General features: G+C 37.9%; 1 protein-coding gene across 5 annotated transcripts in view; it reads right to left on the bottom strand.

The window, feature by feature from the left end:
* ANK2 (ankyrin 2) overlaps positions 1 to 21640 on the bottom strand; it is a 689273-nt gene that overhangs the window by 496961 nt on the left and 170672 nt on the right. For 4 of the 5 annotated variants that reach the window (XM_067036530.1, XM_067036514.1, XM_067036521.1 and 1 more), the window contains exon 2: positions 5587 to 5647. The exons of the other annotated variant lie outside the window; for it this stretch is intronic. In XM_067036530.1, coding sequence (XP_066892631.1) covers positions 5587 to 5607 — 21 coding nt within the window. In that variant the 5' untranslated portion in view covers positions 5608 to 5647. The remainder of the gene's footprint in view (positions 1 to 5586; positions 5648 to 21640) is intronic. 5 annotated transcript variants of the gene reach the window in all.

The following is a 21640-nucleotide window of genomic DNA, read 5'->3' as shown; positions in this document are numbered from 1 at the left end:
ACACTAAAGAATATGGTTGATAAAAATAATTAACACAAATTTTACTCTTGTGCCCCTGATTATGTGACCAATATAGTAGCTGTAATAAAGAATTACTAACTTTGCTTGAATTGCAAATAATTTATACAAGTTGAATGGAGGGACTGTGGGAGAGGAAGGCAAATTTTGCTTTGAGAAAATTAAGTAATCAATTAGCTCATTAGAGCTTTGTTCATTTTATCGGATATCAATTCTTTCTACACGGTCTGTGTTGCACATAGACTGACCACAGAGTGAGGGATTAGTTTCCCCAAAAACTCGTCATAGAATGAACACGTTACCCTCCCCAAAAATTCTCTTCTTTTCTTTCAGAAAAATCAGTAGTACTTTGGTTTACTGAGTTTTCATTTTCCCCCTCTTTCACAGCAAAGACAGAAAAAGGGTTTTTATGCCTATTGTAAATAGCTTTAACCAAAAACAAAATATAACAAAACAGGAAATAGAATGAAGTGAAAAAAGATTCTTATCTTCAGTCACAAGAACTGTATGTAAAATACCATTTCAGTAACACAAGGATAGTATATCTATTAAATTTAGCCGAGGAGAGAGAGACCAGAAAGCTGCCACTTTGATTTGACGGTTAGTAACACTTAAATGGGTTAATATGAACAAATCTAATTCTATCATTATTCCCAATTATATATGTTCTCCAGGAAAAAAATATTCCAGAAGATACAGAGCTTAAGATTTGAGTTTTCTAAATTAAAGCAAGTTATGTTATAATTATTGATCAGAACAGAGGGTCAATATTTCATCACTGTAGGAAAGTCGCAAATATTACATTTGATTTACACCAAAAGATAAGAAATTGACACCACTGAAGTATAAAAAAATGTGTTTGACATCACAGACAAACAAAAGTACACGTGTTATCAATGATCATGTCCATGCAGGGTATTCTATTCCCTAACATCTGAGAAGTTTATTAGTCTTTGCTATTTTCTCCCAGTAACCCTACACATTTTAAACAAGCCTTAAAAAACCTTTTAAAAACTCAAGATTGTAAACTTTATATCTGGCTCACATGATGTCATACTTAACCCTTTTAATTTTTCTTATTTCCTTTCATTACTTTCTTCTCCATAACTACAACAAGATTTCACATACTAAGAGATACAGATCTTAGTGTGTGATTCAGGGATAAAAACCTGAATAGAAGATGTCAGGACACAACCCAGAACTGAGCTCCTTTTCCTTCTCCAGGAAATGAATCTTGGAATGAAAAGACAAAGCTCTCCCCATCAATGGCCAGACTCTCAAGTCAGGGACATCATGGGGAGTCCTCAGCCAGCTAGAGTTTTTCCCATCTGACCTCAGTGCTAAAGCTCTTGGTGGCATAAGCCCCAAGTGACCTGAGCCCTGAAGGGACAGTCCTCTAATCACCGTAGTATTTGGAGGAAGGATTGTCTGGAGGCATTGAAAAAGGCAGTAGATTTTAAGGATACAAACCGTCATTGGACTGTCAGAATCACTTCTTTCTCATGGAGCTATTGGAGGTACTTCACTTGCTGGGAAGCACTCTGATGTGGAAGACCAGCCCTCTTCTAGCTATGTCCCTAACAGTTTAGGACATTGCCTTCACTTCAGCTACTTCAAGTTCCAGCTGGCTGTTGAATCTGACTTCACTAGGCCACTCTGGTGATGAAATAAAACGATCCGGATCTCAATTTTGACCCCACTACATTTGCTGGTAATTCACTGTGTGAGATGGTCAAATTGCTTAACCTCTAAGAGACTTGATTTCATCGAATATAAAATCAAGTCATAATATTTTCCTCATTCAGTTGCTATGACTGTTAAAAATAACTCAAGCAAACAATTTGACATTGTATGTGGCACAAATCATATGTTCAATACTGTCCCATATTAGTTTGACTTTATAACTCTGTTAGCAAGTGACACATACTCCACTTTAGCTTTCTTTTGACCATTCTCTATATCCACTTTATCCATTCTCTAGTTTTCAAAAAGGTACTATTATTTTCTTGAAAACATCCAATTCCATGTCTACGGATACTGTCAGTCATAGACAAAGTCATACCCTAACAGAAGAACAACATCTCCGTAACTTATAACAACATACTTTCATGGCTACTCAAGACCAAGGCAGTTAAATCCTTCCTGCTATAGTCCTATGTCCATCCTCTGAGGACAATAAAGAACAGTTCTATTCCTGAACTTAGTAAAGGGGTCCCCGTTTACGAACTTTGGTCATCCTGACCTGCAGAATTAATTAAATTGAGTGCCTGGCTTTTCAAACATAAATAGCAGTGGTTTCTATGGAGTTGCTTTGACCAAACTCAGTATCTATTATATTATCATTAAAATTAACAATATAAGATAATTATACACTTTGGGTCAAAGTAAACACTAACCTGCCTATTTTATTAGAGAGAGGAAAATTATCTTAAAGCCACAGCTAACTTATCTTAAGAACTTTATATTTTAATGAAATTCAGTAGAGTTGTGACCACCTAGAATTGTAATTTGCAAGCAATGTTTCATGGAGGGTCAATGGTGATGTCTCAGGGGACCTACCCAAAAGTGGATGAAGAGGAGGGGAAAGAGGTGACCCGAGTAAGTGGGCTCCAGGTCCCCCATGCCTACTAGAACCAGAATAGTTCTCTTTTTATCTTTATTTACACCAGATTTTATTTTTCAGTGTTGTTTTGCAGCTAAAACAACATCTGAAAGTCCCTCAACTAGAGATCTCTTCAGTTTTATAAAAAGCCCCATACTCTCAAGTAAACAGTCTAAAAAAATCAAAATGGGAAATAGAAATTTAGAGTTTCTACTTAAATAAGCATATTAACATTCTTATAATTCAAAGTCAACAAACTGAAGTCTTTCATCTTCGGGCCTGTTCAATACTTCCACAGTCTAACTAGACCATCCAAAGGACGCGCACCAGAGTAGGAAGAACATGCCAAACCAATGATGCCTGAGTAGCTTCAGACAGCAGGCTCTCTTCAGTCATGGCAAACAAGATATAAGTTATGAATTAAAAGTAAAAGTCATCTTTTCTTCAAGGTCAAACAGTTTCTTAAATTTTGCCATAAAAATACTGTCATTAGGAGACACACAGCAAAAATGAGTACCCGAGAAAAGAATACTCAGTATCTTTCTTTTCCCTTTCATCCAAGCCAAATATGTCTGATTTCTGATTTTTAGAAAGAAATATTCATGCATATAGTACACTTATAAACACACATATGTTCATGCAAATTAAGGGAAAACACCACACTTAGATTAGTGTCTTCAAATATGGCTCTATATTAATTCTATGGGAGAAGGTCATTATATATTAGATTTCAGTAAGTCCTTCAACCACCTAAGGCTTGTCATGGTCTACAATGGTTGACTGAGAATTGTAATCAGACTGGAAGCTTAAGTCCACTGGCAAAATTCAGGGCATCGTATGACACAGTCATTAATTCCCAACCATTACAAATTCCCAGTCATTAATACCAATCTAGTCTAACAACACTGTCCCCAGTGAAACTTTCCCTCTCCCATTCTCCACAAACACTACTTCAAACTCTTCTCATTTCCTCAAATCCCTACTAACTATTCTGGCCACACCCTCTTCATAGAGAAAACAGAAACCTTTGCTGATACTCCCCTAAACTACCTACCAAGTCTATAACCCTATCTGTTTCTGTACATATCCTATTGCCATTGTCTCAGTTATGTTGAGGCGGATTCCTCCCATCAGCTACGAGTAATCCCCCTTCCTGCACTGAGACTCCATCCCTTCCTTCCTTCTCAGAAACCCATGCCTTTAATCTCTCCCCTTCTCTGCAACGTTCCCATTAACATTTAAACATGTTCGAAACTATGTCATCCCAACATCCCAGTCCAGCTACTGGATTCTCTCCACTTTTACTTACAGACAAAATTTTCACAAGAACTATCTATTTTTTGCTAACTTTTTCTCCTAACCTCCTATTTATTCTGCAACCCACGCCAATATGGCATATGCCCTCACCAATCCAAGAAACTTCCCTTGCCAAAGTCACTAAGGACCTTTATGTGGAAAAATTCAGTGGGTTTTCTGAAGTTTTCATCTTCCTTGACCTGTCAGCAACATTTGACACTCCATCTCAACTCATCATTCTCTCCTTTTCTTCCAGTATTGGAACGGGTCCTCTGTTCTTCATCATATACTATAATCTCTACAGAAGTGGTCCCATTGGTTTCCATAGTCTTAGTTACCAACTGTGAGACAATGGTTTCCAAAACCTACCATAGATCTCTGCTCTGCGTTTCTAAGACTCATCTATCTATCCAACTGCCAACTTAGCATTTACACTTGGAAATCTCACTGATATCTCAAGTGAAGCAAATTGTATCATAATATATTCATATAATAATACAGGGTAATATCTGCCCTTTCTAAAAATAGCCCAAGCTAAACAGTGCTCTCTCATTATCAGTTGCCTAATTCTCATTTGACATTCAAAAAATAGCCACAAAGTAGAGAAAATTCATGCTACTTAAATGGTCATCATTGGAAGAGTATAAACTTTTTGGTGTAAAATTATTTCCTTAATTTTTTTTTTTTAACTTCTCTTCAAATTAAGCCTCTTCATAGCACCTGCCCTGAGTCCTTATAAGCCCCTTCAGCAAGATTAGAATTTTTTTTAATTGTGGTTTTACACAGACAAGTTGAGTTCTTCTCTTTTACTATTCTCATGTATCTTCTATTCATTGGAATGAATTTTTAATTTAGTATAAAGGGACAATACATGCTTCATTGCATATAAATGTCATTGGTTTTTTGCATAATTGTCAATGGTAGTGGAGTCACACAGCTCATCTAATAGCTCATAGGGCAATTGTCTCCCTCTCAACCAGATGTCATGGTTTCTATAATATTTTAAAGATTCCTTCTTGAAAATAGAGATTCTTCTAGATAAGGTTCATAACTTCAAAACAGAATCATATTTCCCCAAATCATGCATGTGACAGATATCCAAGACCTCTATATTCTATTATTTAAGTGTAATATTTCCTCCTTCCCTCCCTCCCTTTTATTTAAATTTTTTTTCATATAAACAGAATCTGGCAAATTCTCCACACTGATGCAATCCATTTGAATTATCCAAAATCAAATTGCCTTATTGACAAGCTTAGAGCAATCAATTTTATGAGCAATTCTGAAGATAATTTTTTGATCACAGGAAACAAACCATAAGCCCTTGGAGAAAACATACAGCTTTGATGCACAAATCTCAATGTGTTCACTTTGTTGCATCCGATTTCTTTCCCCCACCTCCCTCATTCCACCAATGAATATGTTGACAAAGTAATCAATTTATTTATCTTTCCATTCCCAAATAATACTTAAAATAATTTCCTAGACTCAGAAAGAAAAGTCCTATCATAAAGGTATTACATTTCTCATAATTAAAATATTATCAAAACTATAACATCTTTAAATCTGTTTATACAAAAGATTATTTTTACCAAAATAGAACTTATACATTCCAACCTCTGTCTTTTTATAGTGCTCCTTCTACAGTAACATTAAAATACCAAAAGTACCTTTTGCAACATGGCTGTCATTTGAAATATCAGTTCTTCATGTCCCTGTTCAGTTACTTACCTAAAAGAACAAAAAAGAAAACATAAGCTTGAAATAATTTCAAATTATCTTTAAGAACAGCTTTTACATTTCTAATAAAAATAGGTTTGTATTAGGCACTGATAAACTTGCTAATAAGAAAATTGTCACTGTATTATAAATGTGAAAGAGCAACCAACAAAATGTAAATCTTTCAAGAGCTCAGAAAAGTAGGCAAAACAGAGTAGATGAAAAGATGGAAAAATAGCATATATAAGAGGAACAGATTTAAGAAATTATGAAAATGTTCATCTAATCATAAGGAACTTTAAGCAACATTAGTAGATTTGAGATGGTCAAGATAATTGAGAACAAGATTAAATTCTGTGTTCGTACTTCAGAATTATTTTTTATTGGTTCAAGTTTCATATGACAAACATCATCTAGCCAATACACTTTGGTTGATGCTTTAGTCATAGTCTATATCAAAGTTTACATAATCTACATTAAAACTTTTATGGTTAAAGCATTTCAAAAACAGTAAGATAATTTCAGGAACAACAAAAATCATTCTTATCCCACTATCTGAATTCAACAAATATATTTATTCATGTTCTTTCTCTTTTAAATCTATGAATATGAATATGTACTCATTTAAACAGGTGAACATACACGGAGCACGAATATGAGTATGTTCTCTTTTAAACCTGGCATATATAATACATTATAATAACAAAATATTGTATTCATTTTTTACCTATTATTTATAATTATTTTTCCATGTGTCTGTCTACTGTTCATACATGTCATTTTAACATCTGCAAGTTTGTGCTGTTTCATAAGTTACTTAGCCATTATCTTTTCAATGACATTTAAATTATTGTCAAATTTCTATAAATAATAATTCAAGTATATGTGTATACATATCCTTTTTATCACTTTTCACTTCCACTTATCTTTAGTCCTAACTTTTGCTGATTTACAAGTATCCCTACATCTGGTAGGATACTTCCTTCCTCATTGTGGTTCCAGAATATACTTTTATACTCATGTCTATGTGTTTTCCAATTGAAGCTTAGTATCATTTTGTTGAGAGTTTAATTCCTTAAAGTCCAACGAGGCTTATTAGGGTTACATTCAGTCTATAAACAGACTTGATAAGAACTGACATCCTAACAACCATTTGTCATCTTATCCATCCCTTATTCAAATCTCCCTTTTCATCTCCCAGAAGAGTATTCAGTTTTCTTTGCATAGTTCATGCATATCCTTTGCTAAGCTCATTAAGAAGTACTTCATAATTTTTCTTGCAGTTGTCAAAAGGAACTTCTTTCTAATTGCATTTTCTCTCTGATATACATTACTATTATTCATTCCTACACGTTTATTTTGTGTTTATTCTCCTTAGAACGTTTATAGCCTCTTAAAAGTTTTTGACATTTCTCTAATTACATCACAATTTTTAAAAACTATAAGGAAAATTCACAAAGTCTTCCTGAGTATTCCCTTTATAGAACTTAAAATAATTAGACAGACTATGATATTCAGAACAATCTGTAGTTAATGACAGTGAGGACGATTAAGATGACTTACTGAGCCTTATTTCAAAAGCAGGCTTTGATTTTAGTGTGTCCGTCCATTTAGAAATTATGCTGCCTCATACATAATATTCAAACATTTTATACCTTTGCATGACGAGCCTGTAAGTACCAACCTAAATAGTTTTCCTGAACAGATTTTCAGAGAAAACTTACTACACAATTGTATCCTTTGGCTTTTCTTAGAAAGCTATTATAAGTGCATTTGCACCTTATGGGAGAAAAGGCCAAAGGATGTGAACTGCAGTTTAACAGCAAGAGGCCTGGCTTTGGGATCATATTGGCATGGCCTCAAGGCCTGACTCTGCCACTTGGTAACAACAGGCCCTGCACAAATGGCTTACTCTGAGTCTGAGTTCTCCTCCTGAAATGAGGTTACTTGGAGGCTTGGAGATAGTAGGTAGAATGCACCTGGCATAAATTTGGCACTCAAAAACTGGTAGGTATCATCACCCATTGACAGAAGGCCATGTCTAGACCTCATCCTAAGCATTTTACATATGTTTATTCATTTACTTTCTCAATAGCCATGTGAAATACTATGCACATTTAGCCCACGAGGAATGAGTTCAGACTCTATATTGGACAAATTTACGGTAATATTCAACACTGATCCAGGATTCTAGCCATTGTTTCTCTGATCCTAAGTCAATGTGCTCTCCACTATGACATCCTATCTTCCGTTTTCATTACTCTTCCCTACTAAGATCTGGGATTTCACAATATTCTACAGATTTCCTTTTAATTTGAAATGATTGGAAAAGAGCCTTTTCTAATTTATTTTAAAATCCAGTGAATATCACCTATAATCTTGAAACTGTCATTAAAAACCATTTACCATCTATCTGACTCAAAATAACCTTTTCCAACATTATCACTACTTCCCTTTACTCGTCCTACAACAAGACCAAATTCCTTGATTTTCCCCTTTACATACATACAAAATTTCATCTCAATTTCCTGTCTCCATACTTTACCTCAAGGTAATTCATTTTTTAAAAATTTATTACAAAAGAAATAACTGCTCATGCTGGTTATTTTCTAGGCACCCCTGAGCTCCCATCTGTTCATTTTTCTTCTCTGCCCTGTTCTCATCCTGTGAGGCTGACCCCTACACTATGTCACACAAACTCTCTTGCCCACCGGCATCCATTTGTGTTTGCTCAGTTGAATGCACCAGCAACAGATCCCAAAATAGAATCGGAGAGAGATTAATTTATGTATTCTTCATGTTCCCTCCCTGCTTTGACATCCAGGCAGTAGCTGCATTCCTCTAGCACCACAGCTTCCATTAGAGGTTCCCTCCTCTATATTCTAGTAAACGCAGCTTCCTCCACCTCTTTCAGATCCAGCCTAAGAGTGATGGTGGTTGCCCCATGGTCCCTCACCACCCCTTGATGGTTCCCTTGACCTGACTCACTTCTCTTTAAACTACCTCTTCATTAAAGTCTCTTCAAGAATCCTGGCTGAATGTTTCATCTATTCCTTCTCATTTAAAAAAAAAAAAAAAAAAAAAGTGAAAGCATATAAAGTACAAAGAAGAATATTCTATATATAAAGCATATAAAAGTAAAGGGAAAGGTGTTCTTGGAATAACCAGGCTTAACAAGAAGCACACTACTTCCAGAATCACTTTATATACATACATATAGTTACTGTCTTAAATATTATATAGTGTTGTTATTATATAACATTGATTTTTTTGCCCTCATGGTCCTTAACCATGCCTAAATATACAAACTCACCTCATCTGTTTAAATTTTCTTAGCCTTCCAGAAAATAGGCATATACCATATATCTATTTAATCAAAGAAAGACATGCTTTCTATTACACAATATCTAAAATCACTCTAAATTTTTCTTAGTTTTAATTTGTATCTTCAAGGGTTACATTCATAATTCTTACATGAAAGAAACTTGAGAGATGATGTCTACTTTCAGAGTCAGTCTCAAATTCATACAAAAGCATTGGTTGAAATTGCTGTTCAAGGAATGTTAAGCTGGACAGGCATCTCTTGTCTCAGTTAAATTGCAATGAAAAAAACTAAGAGATGGGAAGTACCTGTGTCCTATTTTTTCTTCTTCCTTCTACAACTACCATTTATTAAACACAATATGTCTCTCTGTTTATATTATCTATTTATTCTTCATGACATGTAAGACAGGAATTACTAAATCCCTTTCACAGACGAAAAAAGGTTAAGTAATGTGCCTAGGCTCTAAGTGCTGAAGTCTGGAACTGTCCATCTCCAAAGTCATCTTTTCTTTTTTTCTTTTAGTCTTCTTTTTCATTATATCTTGCTGCCTCCTTTAAAAGATTTGATTTATTTACATTTTACTTGATATCAGGAGATGAGCAACTTTTTCATGCCAAAATCTTGTTATATTATATTAGGTTTTGCTAAATGCTCATCATATTTTATCACAATATATCATATTTGCATAAGATGTGATTTGGCCTATGATATCATTAGGCCATTAAAATATTATAAAACAAAAACAAAAAAATTGTAAAACAAATATTGAAATGTTTCCATTTTATTTTCTCTTACTCTTCAAGGCATATTAGAACTCTAACAGTCTTTAAGTGACAGTCAGGTTATAAATAGTTATGAAAATATGAAGGACCCAAGTACTAAAGAGTTAGTGATGTCCCAGTGGCTTGGAGCCCCTGGACCAGTGTCTGTTGGAAGCCAACCTGGAGCCTCTGTGCCACGACAGGGTCATGGAACAACACCAAGACAGCGCTGCAGGGCAGTGCTGCGCCCAGGAAGCTGACTACTTCTCTTCTGAGCTGTTTTGTCATTTTGTGCTTCTGCCTTGAAAAAGTCCGTGGAGGATTTGCGCCCCCCCACCCCGTCCCAAGCTTAACCGTGTAAAACATCCCCTTCCCCCTCCCAAACCAAAACCTACGCATTGGGACTTTTGAACAACAGCCCCTGGCTGGTGGGAGAAAAAACAAACTACCTGGAAATGTAGGGTTGTTTTTATGGAAAACACCAATTAAAAAAAAAAAAAAAAACAATGGCCCTACATGGGAGTAATAGATGATTATGGGTACTGTTGGTTCTGGTATAAGGATAAATTAATCATACAGAGTCAACTGCCAACATTGGAATTGTTGACTCGTCCATTCAAACAAGGCGTCATGCCCAGAGAAACACAGTGATAGATTAAATTGTGAAAAATATTGTAGATGATTTAGGGGATACATTGTTCAAACCTGTCCATGCGGACCTCTGGGACACCTAGGAAAGTTTAGGAAACTTCCTCCTCCATAGTTTCTTTTAATTGCTTGTTACATATTAGCTGGCTTTTTTGTTAGTATCGATTGAATCTACTCTAAGAAAACACAATGATGTTTTGAGAACATTTAGAATTATTTTAAGTACATCTAGAAATATTAGGTACAATCTATTGTGAATATCTTCTGAGGTTTTAGTTAAACACCTGATGATGTCATCACTTAGGGTATATAAATCTGACTGTGAGAAAATAAAGAAAGAGAGACCATGCTTGTACATACACAGTGTTATTGATTTATTTAACGTCCCCTCGCCGACGCTGTCCATCCCTCCGGTACTCCTGGACCTGCAGGAGCTGCACTCCCGCAAGTGTCCCTGGGCCAATTACAACAGACCAATCACTAAGGGTGCTTTTTTCTTTTTCTAATCACAGAGTCTTGAGCCTCACTCCAGTATAATTTTTTGACTTTACATTTTTTACAACCTCTGCAAGGTGATCCTTCTGCATATTAAAGTTTGAGAGAACAAGGCAAGAATCATTGCTTTATTTCAGAGATCCCAGGACCAGCAGTATATCAGCATCACCTAGAAACCTATTAGAGATGCAAAAATCTTGGGCCCTACGCCAGACCTTCTGAATTAGAAATTCAGGAAATGGGCCCAATAATATGCGTTTTAGCAAGCCTTCCAAGTGATTCTGATACAAGTGAAAGTTTGAAGACCACTGCCCTAAGTGAAGCAATTTCCTGGATCCTTTGTCCTATTTGCATTCTCTTATTATGGGACTATTCTAGAGCCACTATGGAGCCAAGGCATTGTCACTCTTCACTTTCCCAGGAGGCTCTCTTAAGTCCCAAAAAGAGACCTCTCTGGTACACACATTATCAAATGCTTACCATTTCTCTTTCCCTGCCCTTATCTATTTGACCTACCCTATGTCTAGATTAAAAGATTAAAGTTTCAACAGATGCAGTGTCCACACTCACATAATCTTATTAGGAGCTACCAAAATCAGAGAGGTATTCAGACACTTAAATCAGAACCGTCATTTCAAATTCCTTTAGAATCACATATGCAACCATAGAGATCACACAGCTTGCATAATACCATTTAGAAAAAGTCTTCCCCTAGTCCACTTTGTCTCTGGTGAACAATCCTCTCTGTGCCTTAGCACCAATTTAGAAAGTACAACATTTAAGCATTCATAAGATGTTTCCATGGAAAAGGCCAATCAAATCGAAAGAAGAAAAACATCGTCTCCAGGTGTCAAAAGAATAAAGCAAGTTCACAAATACCTTGTCCAATTAAAGTTCAAGGCAAATAGGCAATAACATCTCAGAACAGTAATTATGGATGGAGTTGCCTTCCAGCTCTTATATTCATGAATGAACTCACAGGGACCTGATTCAACATCTCACGCAACGATGTGGAACACAATAGGAAAATCAGTGTTGTACACCACACGCTGAGCAAAGTGTTTCATCTGACACTTAGAACTGGCTGCACTCAACTACTTTTAATTTTAGTCCCAATTTCAAGAGACTGCCACTGACACAGAGCTACTACGTGAAGTCCTTGCATCCAGCTCCCATCGGGCTGTTCTGTCGAGCCTTTGAATAGTTTGAGCTCCACTGACAGAACACACATTATTTCCTTTTGAAACTGAAAACCAGAGCCTGGGCATTTGCATACGCATTTATTCTTCTCCAAGAGAATTGAGAGCAATTTACGTGATCTCCTCTTCACTGTGAGCCTGTAACTCTCCTCTCTTAATGAGGCAGTGTCTTGTGCTTAGCTTGGTTTAAAATGCACTTTTTTGGCCTCCTTCAGATCCGCAATTCAACTGGATTCTCCTGGCCTCTGACTGTGAATAGCTTCCTATGGTGAAATATAACACACCTCTGATTTTTCTTCTTTCAAGGCAGAGTGTTTTGCTTTGAGGTTGGCAAGGAAACAACTCGGAAAACCATTTGCAACAAATAAAATATTAACAAGACAGAATCTCTCAGCATCAGTCTCTCAACATCTCTCTTTCCTGCCTAAACTTAATAGAAAACCCCATATAAAGACAAAGACTCCCTAACTTAATCATTTGGCCTAATTTTAACTCCTTATATAGGATTAATAGCTACCGTTGCTTTCCCTTCACGTTCTAGTCATTTTTCACAATGTATGTTTCTGTTCATACCTTATAGCTGTCCAGTCACAACTGACTACTAAAAACAATATCTGGACAAGTGGATCAATATTTAGATGACTATGTAGGAGACCCAGGGGCTAAAAGTGGTAGGTCAGAAACCTAAAACAAATGACTGCCCACAAAATGACACGCAGTATCAACAGCGTACAAGGAATTATTTAAAGGCCTTTCAGTCAAGTTGGAGATGATGTAATTAAACAAAATAAAATAATTAATAATAATAATAGACTATCACTTATAGAATGCTTCCAAGTACCAAAAATTGCACTGACTACTTTACATACATTATCTCGATTACTATTCAAAACAGCCCCATGGAACTTCTCTGGTGGTGTACTGGATAGGACTCCATGCTCCCAGTGCTGGGGGCCTGGGTTCGATTCCTGGTCAGGGAACTAGATCCCACACGCATGCCACAACTGGGAGTTCACATGTCGCAACTAAGGAGCTGGCGAGCCGCAACTAAGGAGCCCACAAGCCACAATGAAGGAACCTGTCTGTCGCAACTAAGACTCAGTGCAACCAAATAAATAAATATTAAAAAAAGAAAGAACAGCCCCATGAAAATCATCCTGTATTTATATTCTAAGACAAGGATAGTGAGACTCCAAGAAATAAAGGGACTTGCTGCAAGACCCTATTACTAATAAGTGACTGGACTGAAAATCAGATCCAGGCCTTTCTGGTTTATAAAGTCTAGATCTTAGCCACAGCTGGTTGTATAAATGAAGGCAAGGTAAACTAAGTGGCACATTGGTGGACTGGGCATTAAATGGTTTAGTGGTGTGTAATCTTAACTAAGGTGATGAAACTTGTGCTGAGCTTTGAAATAGATAAGAAGAGAGAATAGGGGGTTTCCCTGGTGACACAGTGATTAAGAATCCACCTGCCAACGTAGGGGACATGGGTTCCAGCCCTGGTATGGGAAGATCCCACATGCTGTGGAGCAACTAAGCCCGTGCACCACAACTATTGAGCCTGTGCTCTAGAGCCCGCGAGTCACAACTACTGAGCCCGTGTGCCACAATTACTGAGCCCGCGCGCCTAGAGACCATGCGCCGCAACAAGAGAAGCCACCACAATGAGAAACCTGCGCACCGCAACAAAGAGTAGCCCCCGCTCACCGCAAATAGAGAAAGCCTGCACGCCGCAATGAAGAGCCAGTGCAGCCAAAAATAAATAAAAATAAATAAATTGAAAAAAAAAAAAAAGAGAATAGGAAAAGAAATTCGAGGGAAGGAGAGGGAAGGGAAGAGAATGACCCAAAGAAGAATGTAAGATGCATTACTATTGGCCTAATGTAAAGATACAGAGCAGATACTCAAGGTAAGTTCAAAAGACCAGTCTGGCTGCAGTAAACAAAACACAAAGATAAAATTGAAAACATAAGGTCAGACTTCAATGTCTTAAGTGTCAAGCTAGGCAGTTTGACCTTTATTGACAGAGTATGAGTCACACTTTAGATTTTTCAGTAAGAAAATGACATGATCAAAACAGAGTTTTAAGAAGATTCATCTAGTGAGTAGGCAGGCAGCTTGGATAGGGGTTAGAGAAAAATAACTGCAATGGAAATAATGCTCTAATAAGGACCTGACGACTGCAAAACACTTCAAGTCTTAATATCTTAGCTCCTAAATGCCAAATCTGCATCAGTTAAATCTTCTGGACTTACTGCTAAACTTCCTTTCCTCCCTTCCAGGTCAAATCTAGTGCTATCACCTGCAGCGGCTCCAGCCACCAGAATGCAAGCTCCATGAGGTAGGGATTGCTGATGCTGTTTTAATTGTTGAAACTCTGTGCCTAGAACAGTGCTTAACACTGAGTAGGCACTCAGTAGGAACTTACTGAATGAATGAACACATGAACCAAAATGCTCGATCATGAAAATGGCTAATTCTAGGCCTAACGCTATTAAATGTTTAAGTAGAACAGAGAAAAAGTGAAGCAGAAATAAACTTTTTATGCAGACCATCATTTATCCATCTTTGACATAAATCACATTCCCCTACAAGTGAAGATCAAACAAGGCTTCACTATAACCGAATGCAATGTACGGGTCTTGTTTGGGTTCTGATTTGAACAAATCAACTGGAAAAAAAAAAAAAAAAAAAAAAAACAGGTTTGAGACAATCAGGGAAATATGAAAATTAGATATTTGGTATTAAGTTATATGAATGAGGTGTGATAATGGCATGTGGCATGGTGGAAAAAAACAGAACTTACTAGGTAGAGGCATAATGAAATATTTACAAGTAAAATGACACAGTGGGGCTTCCCTGGTGGCACAGTGGTTAAGAATCCGCCTGCCAATGCAGGGGACACGGGTTCGAGCCCCGGTCCGGGAAGATCCCGCATGCCGCAGAGCAACTAGGCCCGTGAGCCACAACTACTGAGCCTGCACTCTAGAGCCTGCGAGCCACAACTACTGAAGTCCGCGTGCCTAGAGCCTGTGCTTGGCAACAAGAGAAGCCACCGCAATGAGAAGCCCGCGCACCACAACGAAGAGTAGCCCACGCTGGCGACAACTAGAGAAAACCTGCGTGCAGCAACGAAGACCCAATACAGCCAAAAATAAAAAACAAACTAATTAATTAATTAATTTTAAAAATAAATTCTGTTAATTTTTTTAAAAGGTTCGCTTCTCCCTTGAATAAATCAAAATATATTACCTTTTAAATGTATATTTCATTTTATAAATTAATATCATGACTAGATATTAAATCTCTGTTCTTTTGAGCTACTTGAGAGGAATATTTTTTTTCTCCATTACCCCAAAATAGATTTCCCAGGCTCGGAAAGGAAATATGAAGGAAACTAGCTCTTATAATATTCTTGGAAATAATAAGAATAAAAAGCTCTTGCAGAGACAAGAGGCCTGATGCCTTCTGGAGAGGCATTCTGTTGCTGCCAGCTGAAAGACAGCAATGGGAACTGCAGTGCAGTGGTATCAGAAATCCCAAACAGATGTTCAACCCACTGATCCAAAAGATGAGTGGTGTGAAAGCTGAGCATCCATCTGTCCTCTCCCACAAGGAGACAGACCATCATCAGTGCATGGCAACTTTTAGCGCGAGAAAGACCCTTATGAGATCCTTTGCTCTAATCCCTTCATTTTCACAGATGAGGGAATTTTAACGGCCAACTAATTTCTGATAAGCAATCCTCTCAATACTTTTCTGAAACATGAAAGATAAAGACCCTGATTCTAAGAGGTTAGAGAAAATCGGCCTCTTTTCTTTATCCTCATGTATGCAAATGATTTTTGCTTGAGACAGGAGGTATTTTCCATTTGAATTCCTATTATGGAGAATGAAAATGAAACAGTAACAAGGACGAAGTCACAAATAAGAGTCACTGGGCAAAGAAACAGAGGGTTGGTAGACTCAGTCAACGCACTTGAAGCTCCCAGGAAAATCCAGGAGATGGGAGAAACTTCTGTCATGGGGTCCAGAAGCCATAGCCATACAAGGTTTTTGAAGGCAGATACAGTTTTTGTTTTGCTTGAGTGAAACCCTGAGTACCCATTGCCAGATCCCTAAAGAACTGTCCACTTCCTCAGTTACCAGTTATCAGAGAAGCTCAAGTAGAGAGGGGACTCTAGCCTTGGCTGTAAGAGAAAGACTTGTCAGATCACCAGCTGGAAAAGAACCAGTGGGAGAGTGCCCTGGAGAAGGGAAATTGAAAAAAGGAATTCGTGACTAAGGAATGATCTTCACCTAGGATACAAGAGGCTGCACTGTCACTGACACGTCTGTAAACAGTTAATGCGCTCAGCAAGCTCACACTTGGAGTTAAGTGGTTTGTTCTCCTCTAAAGGACAGTTTGACTATAACGTCAGTAATGACTCAGTGGAAGGAGCTGTCCTTAGAGCAGGGAAGTGGCCATGGCCATGATTCCAAGGTCAAATACAGACAGAAGCCCCTAATAAGGTCTCAGGTTGGTGACAACAGAAGTGACAACCTGACAAAGCCGCCAGTGTGAGCCCAGCATTCATAGTGTTTGTCCAAACCAGCCCCATAGCAGCAATAAAAACCTCGGCCAAAAGCTCCTTAACCCCTTCCTCAGCGTCTGAGATGCACTAAATGAGAACTCAATGGCTGCCTTTCTCTACCCGGAGAAGAGGGTTACCAGCACCCAGACAATTCATTTATCCCTTCTGCAAGGATAGAGAGATTTCAGTAAGCTAAGTTTTATGCTGTGTTCCTCAATCTTCTTTTCTCCCCCTCTTTATTTTGTTCTGGTGAAAATAGTTTGAACTTTCCAATGCACAGATTTACCTCTCAGAATCGTCACTTACTTAGACAAAGCTAAGGGCTTAGCAACAAATGGAATGGAGGAGAAGTTCACGCTTGCACCTGAGAATACGACCCTGGTGAATAAACAGAACTTTTTCAAACCATAGTCTATATCACCCATGGCAAAAGAAATAATTTTTGCAAGTATACTGTAGCTCCTCCCCTGTGGCTGAGAAACAACATACACACAGCTAAGCTCTCAAAATAACCAATGGATATAAATTAAGTCAGTGCTTTACTCCAAGTCCAGCAATCCTGCTGACCCTTCAAAGCATTCTAAAGTGGGTTCCTTTTTCTCCGATGAGTTTGGGCACAGTGGCCTGGAACGCAAGCAGTGCGGTGACAGGAGACTGAAAACAAATGCCTCCATTGTGCAGCTTGCTAAGACAAAAACGAGAGTTTGACTCACAAATACAACACAATTAGAGGCAGCCCTGAGGCCACAATGGGCCAACATGGAAACACAGACGGTTTGGATGCTTTCACTTTGATGCATACCCTGAGTCCCAAATATCTCCAGCTTGCCCCTGAAATTCCTGCCAACCAAGAAAACTATTTTTAAACTGCTTTTGTTCATATTTTGATTTTGGAATTCATAAATGCTTAGGAAGGTAGACTTGACTGGATGTCTTGCCTGGTTTGTTGTTGTTGTTTTTGTTGTTGTTGTTGGCTTGTTTTTAACATTAGAATCTGGCATTTCTCTTTAGTTTGGGGACACACGGGTCGGGGAGGGCGGTGTTAGGCAGAATTTCAAAGTAACTGAACTACACAGTGCAGTTGCTTACGAATTAAAAGTGTTCCTATGGGCTCTTATCACTTGTCTGAAAAACACAGAAGTGCCAGCATCTGCAAGCCCTGATGCTCTATGAGCATAAAAGTAAAACTGTGACCTCACTGGAGCATTTAAAAGATCTATTTAATTCCCCTGAAGAATAGACAATGATAACTTTCTGTCACTCTGGGGAGAAGTTGATGACATTTTTCACCTAAAAGGTCATATAATTGGTGGGGAAAGTAATCCTGATCTTCACTATGAATGAAAATTCCTTTTGCAAGTCCTGCTTTGAATGATTTTTTTTTCTTTTAAATTGAAAATAGGCTTACATTTAGACTTGGTTCTGCTATTAAATAACTCTGTAATTTTAAACATATGAAAGCCTTTTTTCATCACTCTCATCTGTAAAATTAAAATTGTTGAACTAGAAAAAAGAAAAAAGAAAAAGAAAATAGGCTTACCTCCTCAAGTCTGGGAAAGAGAAGATTCACTGGCTTTATGGCAACTCTAACGAGTTCCCCCTAAGTACTGTACTGATGTCATCCATTGTGGCATTAGGCTAATTAGGCATTACGCCTGTTTTTAATGCCATCTGTATTTTTACTCAGACAAATGGAATATGATAGCAATGATACTAAGTGGTTCAATTCTCATCACAATAAAAATTTCCATTAGGAAAATATGTTTAAGAATGCTCAGGATAACTAAATTACCCTTAGGTCATTTACCAGTACATTGATGCTTCATTTCTAAGCGTCTCCAACGGAAGCAGCCTTATAAAACTACTGCACAAAACGTGTCTAATGCACCAGCATCCTGGTGGTATAATTGGTACATTAACCCTGTCAGGCATTTAGTGAGTTGCTGAAATTTTATCACTTGTTAGTCATGAAAATTGAGGGGAAAAAAGAAATATTATATACCAAACTGGGCATTCAACCCATGCAGTCTCATCATATCTATGAGCTCGGCTGTTCTAAAGCATGTTTCATTGATGTGACTCAAAGAAAACCACAGCTAAATCATGAGTATACCAGACTCCCCTCGTTTCCACTCCTGTGAAGTCATGCTGGAATAGCCAAGGGATGGTAAAAAAAATGGGGTGGTGACTGAATCCAAGAGAACATCATGCTTCCAACGAGCAATGACAGGGAGTTTGAGTATTTGTATTTTACTGTGTTTTCTAACTCTTAGGCAATTGTGGAACATTCTATAGCACACCCAGAGAAAATAAGCAGTCCAAAAATTTTATGTCAGTCAATAACATCAAAGAAAAGACTAGCAGATGCCATCTATACAAATGAATGGAGTCCTCCTTCCCCATAGAACTTTTTTTAACATCTTTATTGGAGTATAATTGCTTTACAATGGTATGTTAGTTTCTGCTTTATAACAAAGTGAATCAGTTATACATATACATATGTCCCCATATCTCCTCCCTCTTGCGTCTCCCTCCCACCCTCCCTATCCCACCCCTCTAGGTGATCACAGCGCACTGAGCTGATTTCCCTGTGCTATGCGGCTGCTTCCCACTAGCTTTCTATTTTACATTTGGTAGTATATATAAGTCCATGCCATTCTCTCACTTCGTCCCAGCTTACCCTTCCCCCTCCCTGTGTCCTCAAGTCCATTCTCTACGTCTGCGTCTTTATTCCTGTCCTGCCCGTAGGTCCTTCAGAACCATTTTTTTTCTTCTTTTTTTAAGATTCCATATACAGGCGTTAGCATACGGTATTTGTTTTTCTCTTTCTGACTTACTTCACTCTGTATGACACACTCTAGGTCCATCCACCAAACTACAATCAACTCAATTTTGCTTCATTTTATGGCTGAGTAATATTCCATTGTATATATGTGCCACATCTTCTTTATCCATTCAGCTGTCAAAGGACACTTAGGTTACTTCCATGTCCTGGCTGTTGTAAATAAATTTATCTGTGCAGCTTTGCTTTTACCATTTGTCCTAGGGTTCTGTCTGTCTGTTTTTTTTTCTTTTTTTTTTTTAGTATAGTTTTTAACACTTGTTGTCATTGGTGGATTTGTTTTTTGGTTTGGTTGCTCTCTTCTTTCTTTTTTCTTTTTTTTTACTTTTATAATTTTTAAAAATTTTAATAACTATTTTTTATCTTAATAACTTTATTATTTTTCTTTATTTATTTATTTTATTTCTCCCTTTTCTTCTGAGCCGTGTGGCTGACAGGGTCTTGGTGCGCCAGCCAGTGTCAGGCCTGTGTCTCTGAGGTGGGAGAGCCAAGTTCAGGACATTGGTCCACCAGAGATCTCCCGCCTCCATGCAATATCATACAGCAAAAGCTCTCCCAGAGATCTCCATCTCGACGCCAAGACCCAGCTCCACTCCATGACCAGCAAGCTACAGTGCTGGACACCCTATGCCAAACAACTAGCAAGACAGGAACACAACACCACCCATTATCAGAGAGGTTACCTAAAATCATAATAAGGTCACAGACACCCCAAAACACACCACCAGATGTGGTCCTGCCCACCAGAAAGCTAAGATCCAGCTTGATCCACCAGAACACAGGCACTAGTCCCCTCCACCAGGAAGCCTACACAACCCACTGAACCAACCTTAACCACTGGGGGCAGACACCAAAAACAATGGGAACTACGAACCTGCAGCCTGCAAAAAGGAGACCCCAAACACAGTAAGTTAAGCAAAATTATAAGACAGAGAAACACACAGCAGATGAAGGAGCTAGGTAAAAACCCACCAGACCTAACAAATGAAGAGGGAATAGGCAGTCTACCTGAAAAAGAATTCAGAGTAATGAGAGTAAAGATGATCCAAAATCTTGGAAATAGAATGGAGAAAATAAAAGAAATGTTTAACAAGGACCTACAAGAACTAAACAGCAAGCAAACAATGATGAACAACACAATAAATGAAATTTAAAATTCTCTAGAAGGGATCAATAGCAGAATAACTGAGGCAGAAGAACGGATAAGTGACCTGGAAGATTAAAAAGTGGAAATAACTACTGCAGAGCAGAATAAAGAAAAAAGAATGAAAAGAATTGAGGACAGTCTCAGAGACCTCTGGGACAACATTAAACACCCCAACATTCAAAATTATAAGGGTCCCAGAAGAAGAAGAGAAAAAGAAAGGGACTGAGAAAATATTTGAAGAGATTATAGTTGAAAACTTCCCTAATATGGGAAAGGAAATAGTTAATCAAGTCCAGGAAGTGCAGAGAGTCTCATACAGGATAAATCCAAGGAGAAACACACCAAGACACATATTAATCAAACTATCCAAAATTAAATACAGGGCTTCCCTGGTGGCGCAGTGGTTGCGAGTACGCCTGCCAATGCAAGGGACACGGGTTCAGGCCCCGGGCCGGGAGGATATCACATGCCGCGGAGCAGCTAGGCCCATGAGCCATGGCCGCTGAGCCTGCACGTCCAGAGCCTGTGCTCCATAACGGGCGAAGCCACAACATTGAGAGGCCCGTGTACCACACACACAAAAAAATTGAATACAAAGAAAAAATGTTAAAAGCAGCAAAGAACATACAAGGAAATCCCCATAAGGTTAACAGCTGATCTTTCAGCAGAAACTCTGCAAGCCCAAAGGCAATGGCAGGACATATTTAAAGTGATGAAAGGGAAAAACCTACAACCAAGATTACTCTACCCAGCAAGGATCTCATTCAGATTTGATGGAGAAATTAAAACCTTTTCAGACAAGCAAAAGCTAAGAGAATTCAGCACCACCAAACCAGCTTTACAACAAATGCTAAAGGAACTTTTTAAAGCAGGAAACACAAGAGAAGAAAAAGACCTACAATAACAAACCCAAAACAATTAAGAAAATGGTAATAGTAACATACATATTGATAATTACCCTAAATGTAAATGGATTAAATGCTCCAACCAAAAGACATAGACTGGCTGAATG

This window comes from Kogia breviceps, chromosome 6 (genome assembly GCF_026419965.1).
Source record: "Kogia breviceps isolate mKogBre1 chromosome 6, mKogBre1 haplotype 1, whole genome shotgun sequence".
In the NCBI taxonomy this organism is placed as follows: Eukaryota; Metazoa; Chordata; class Mammalia; order Artiodactyla; family Physeteridae; genus Kogia; species Kogia breviceps.
Note: the sequence above shows the minus strand (reverse complement) of the source record. Positions and strands in the feature narration are given on the sequence as shown.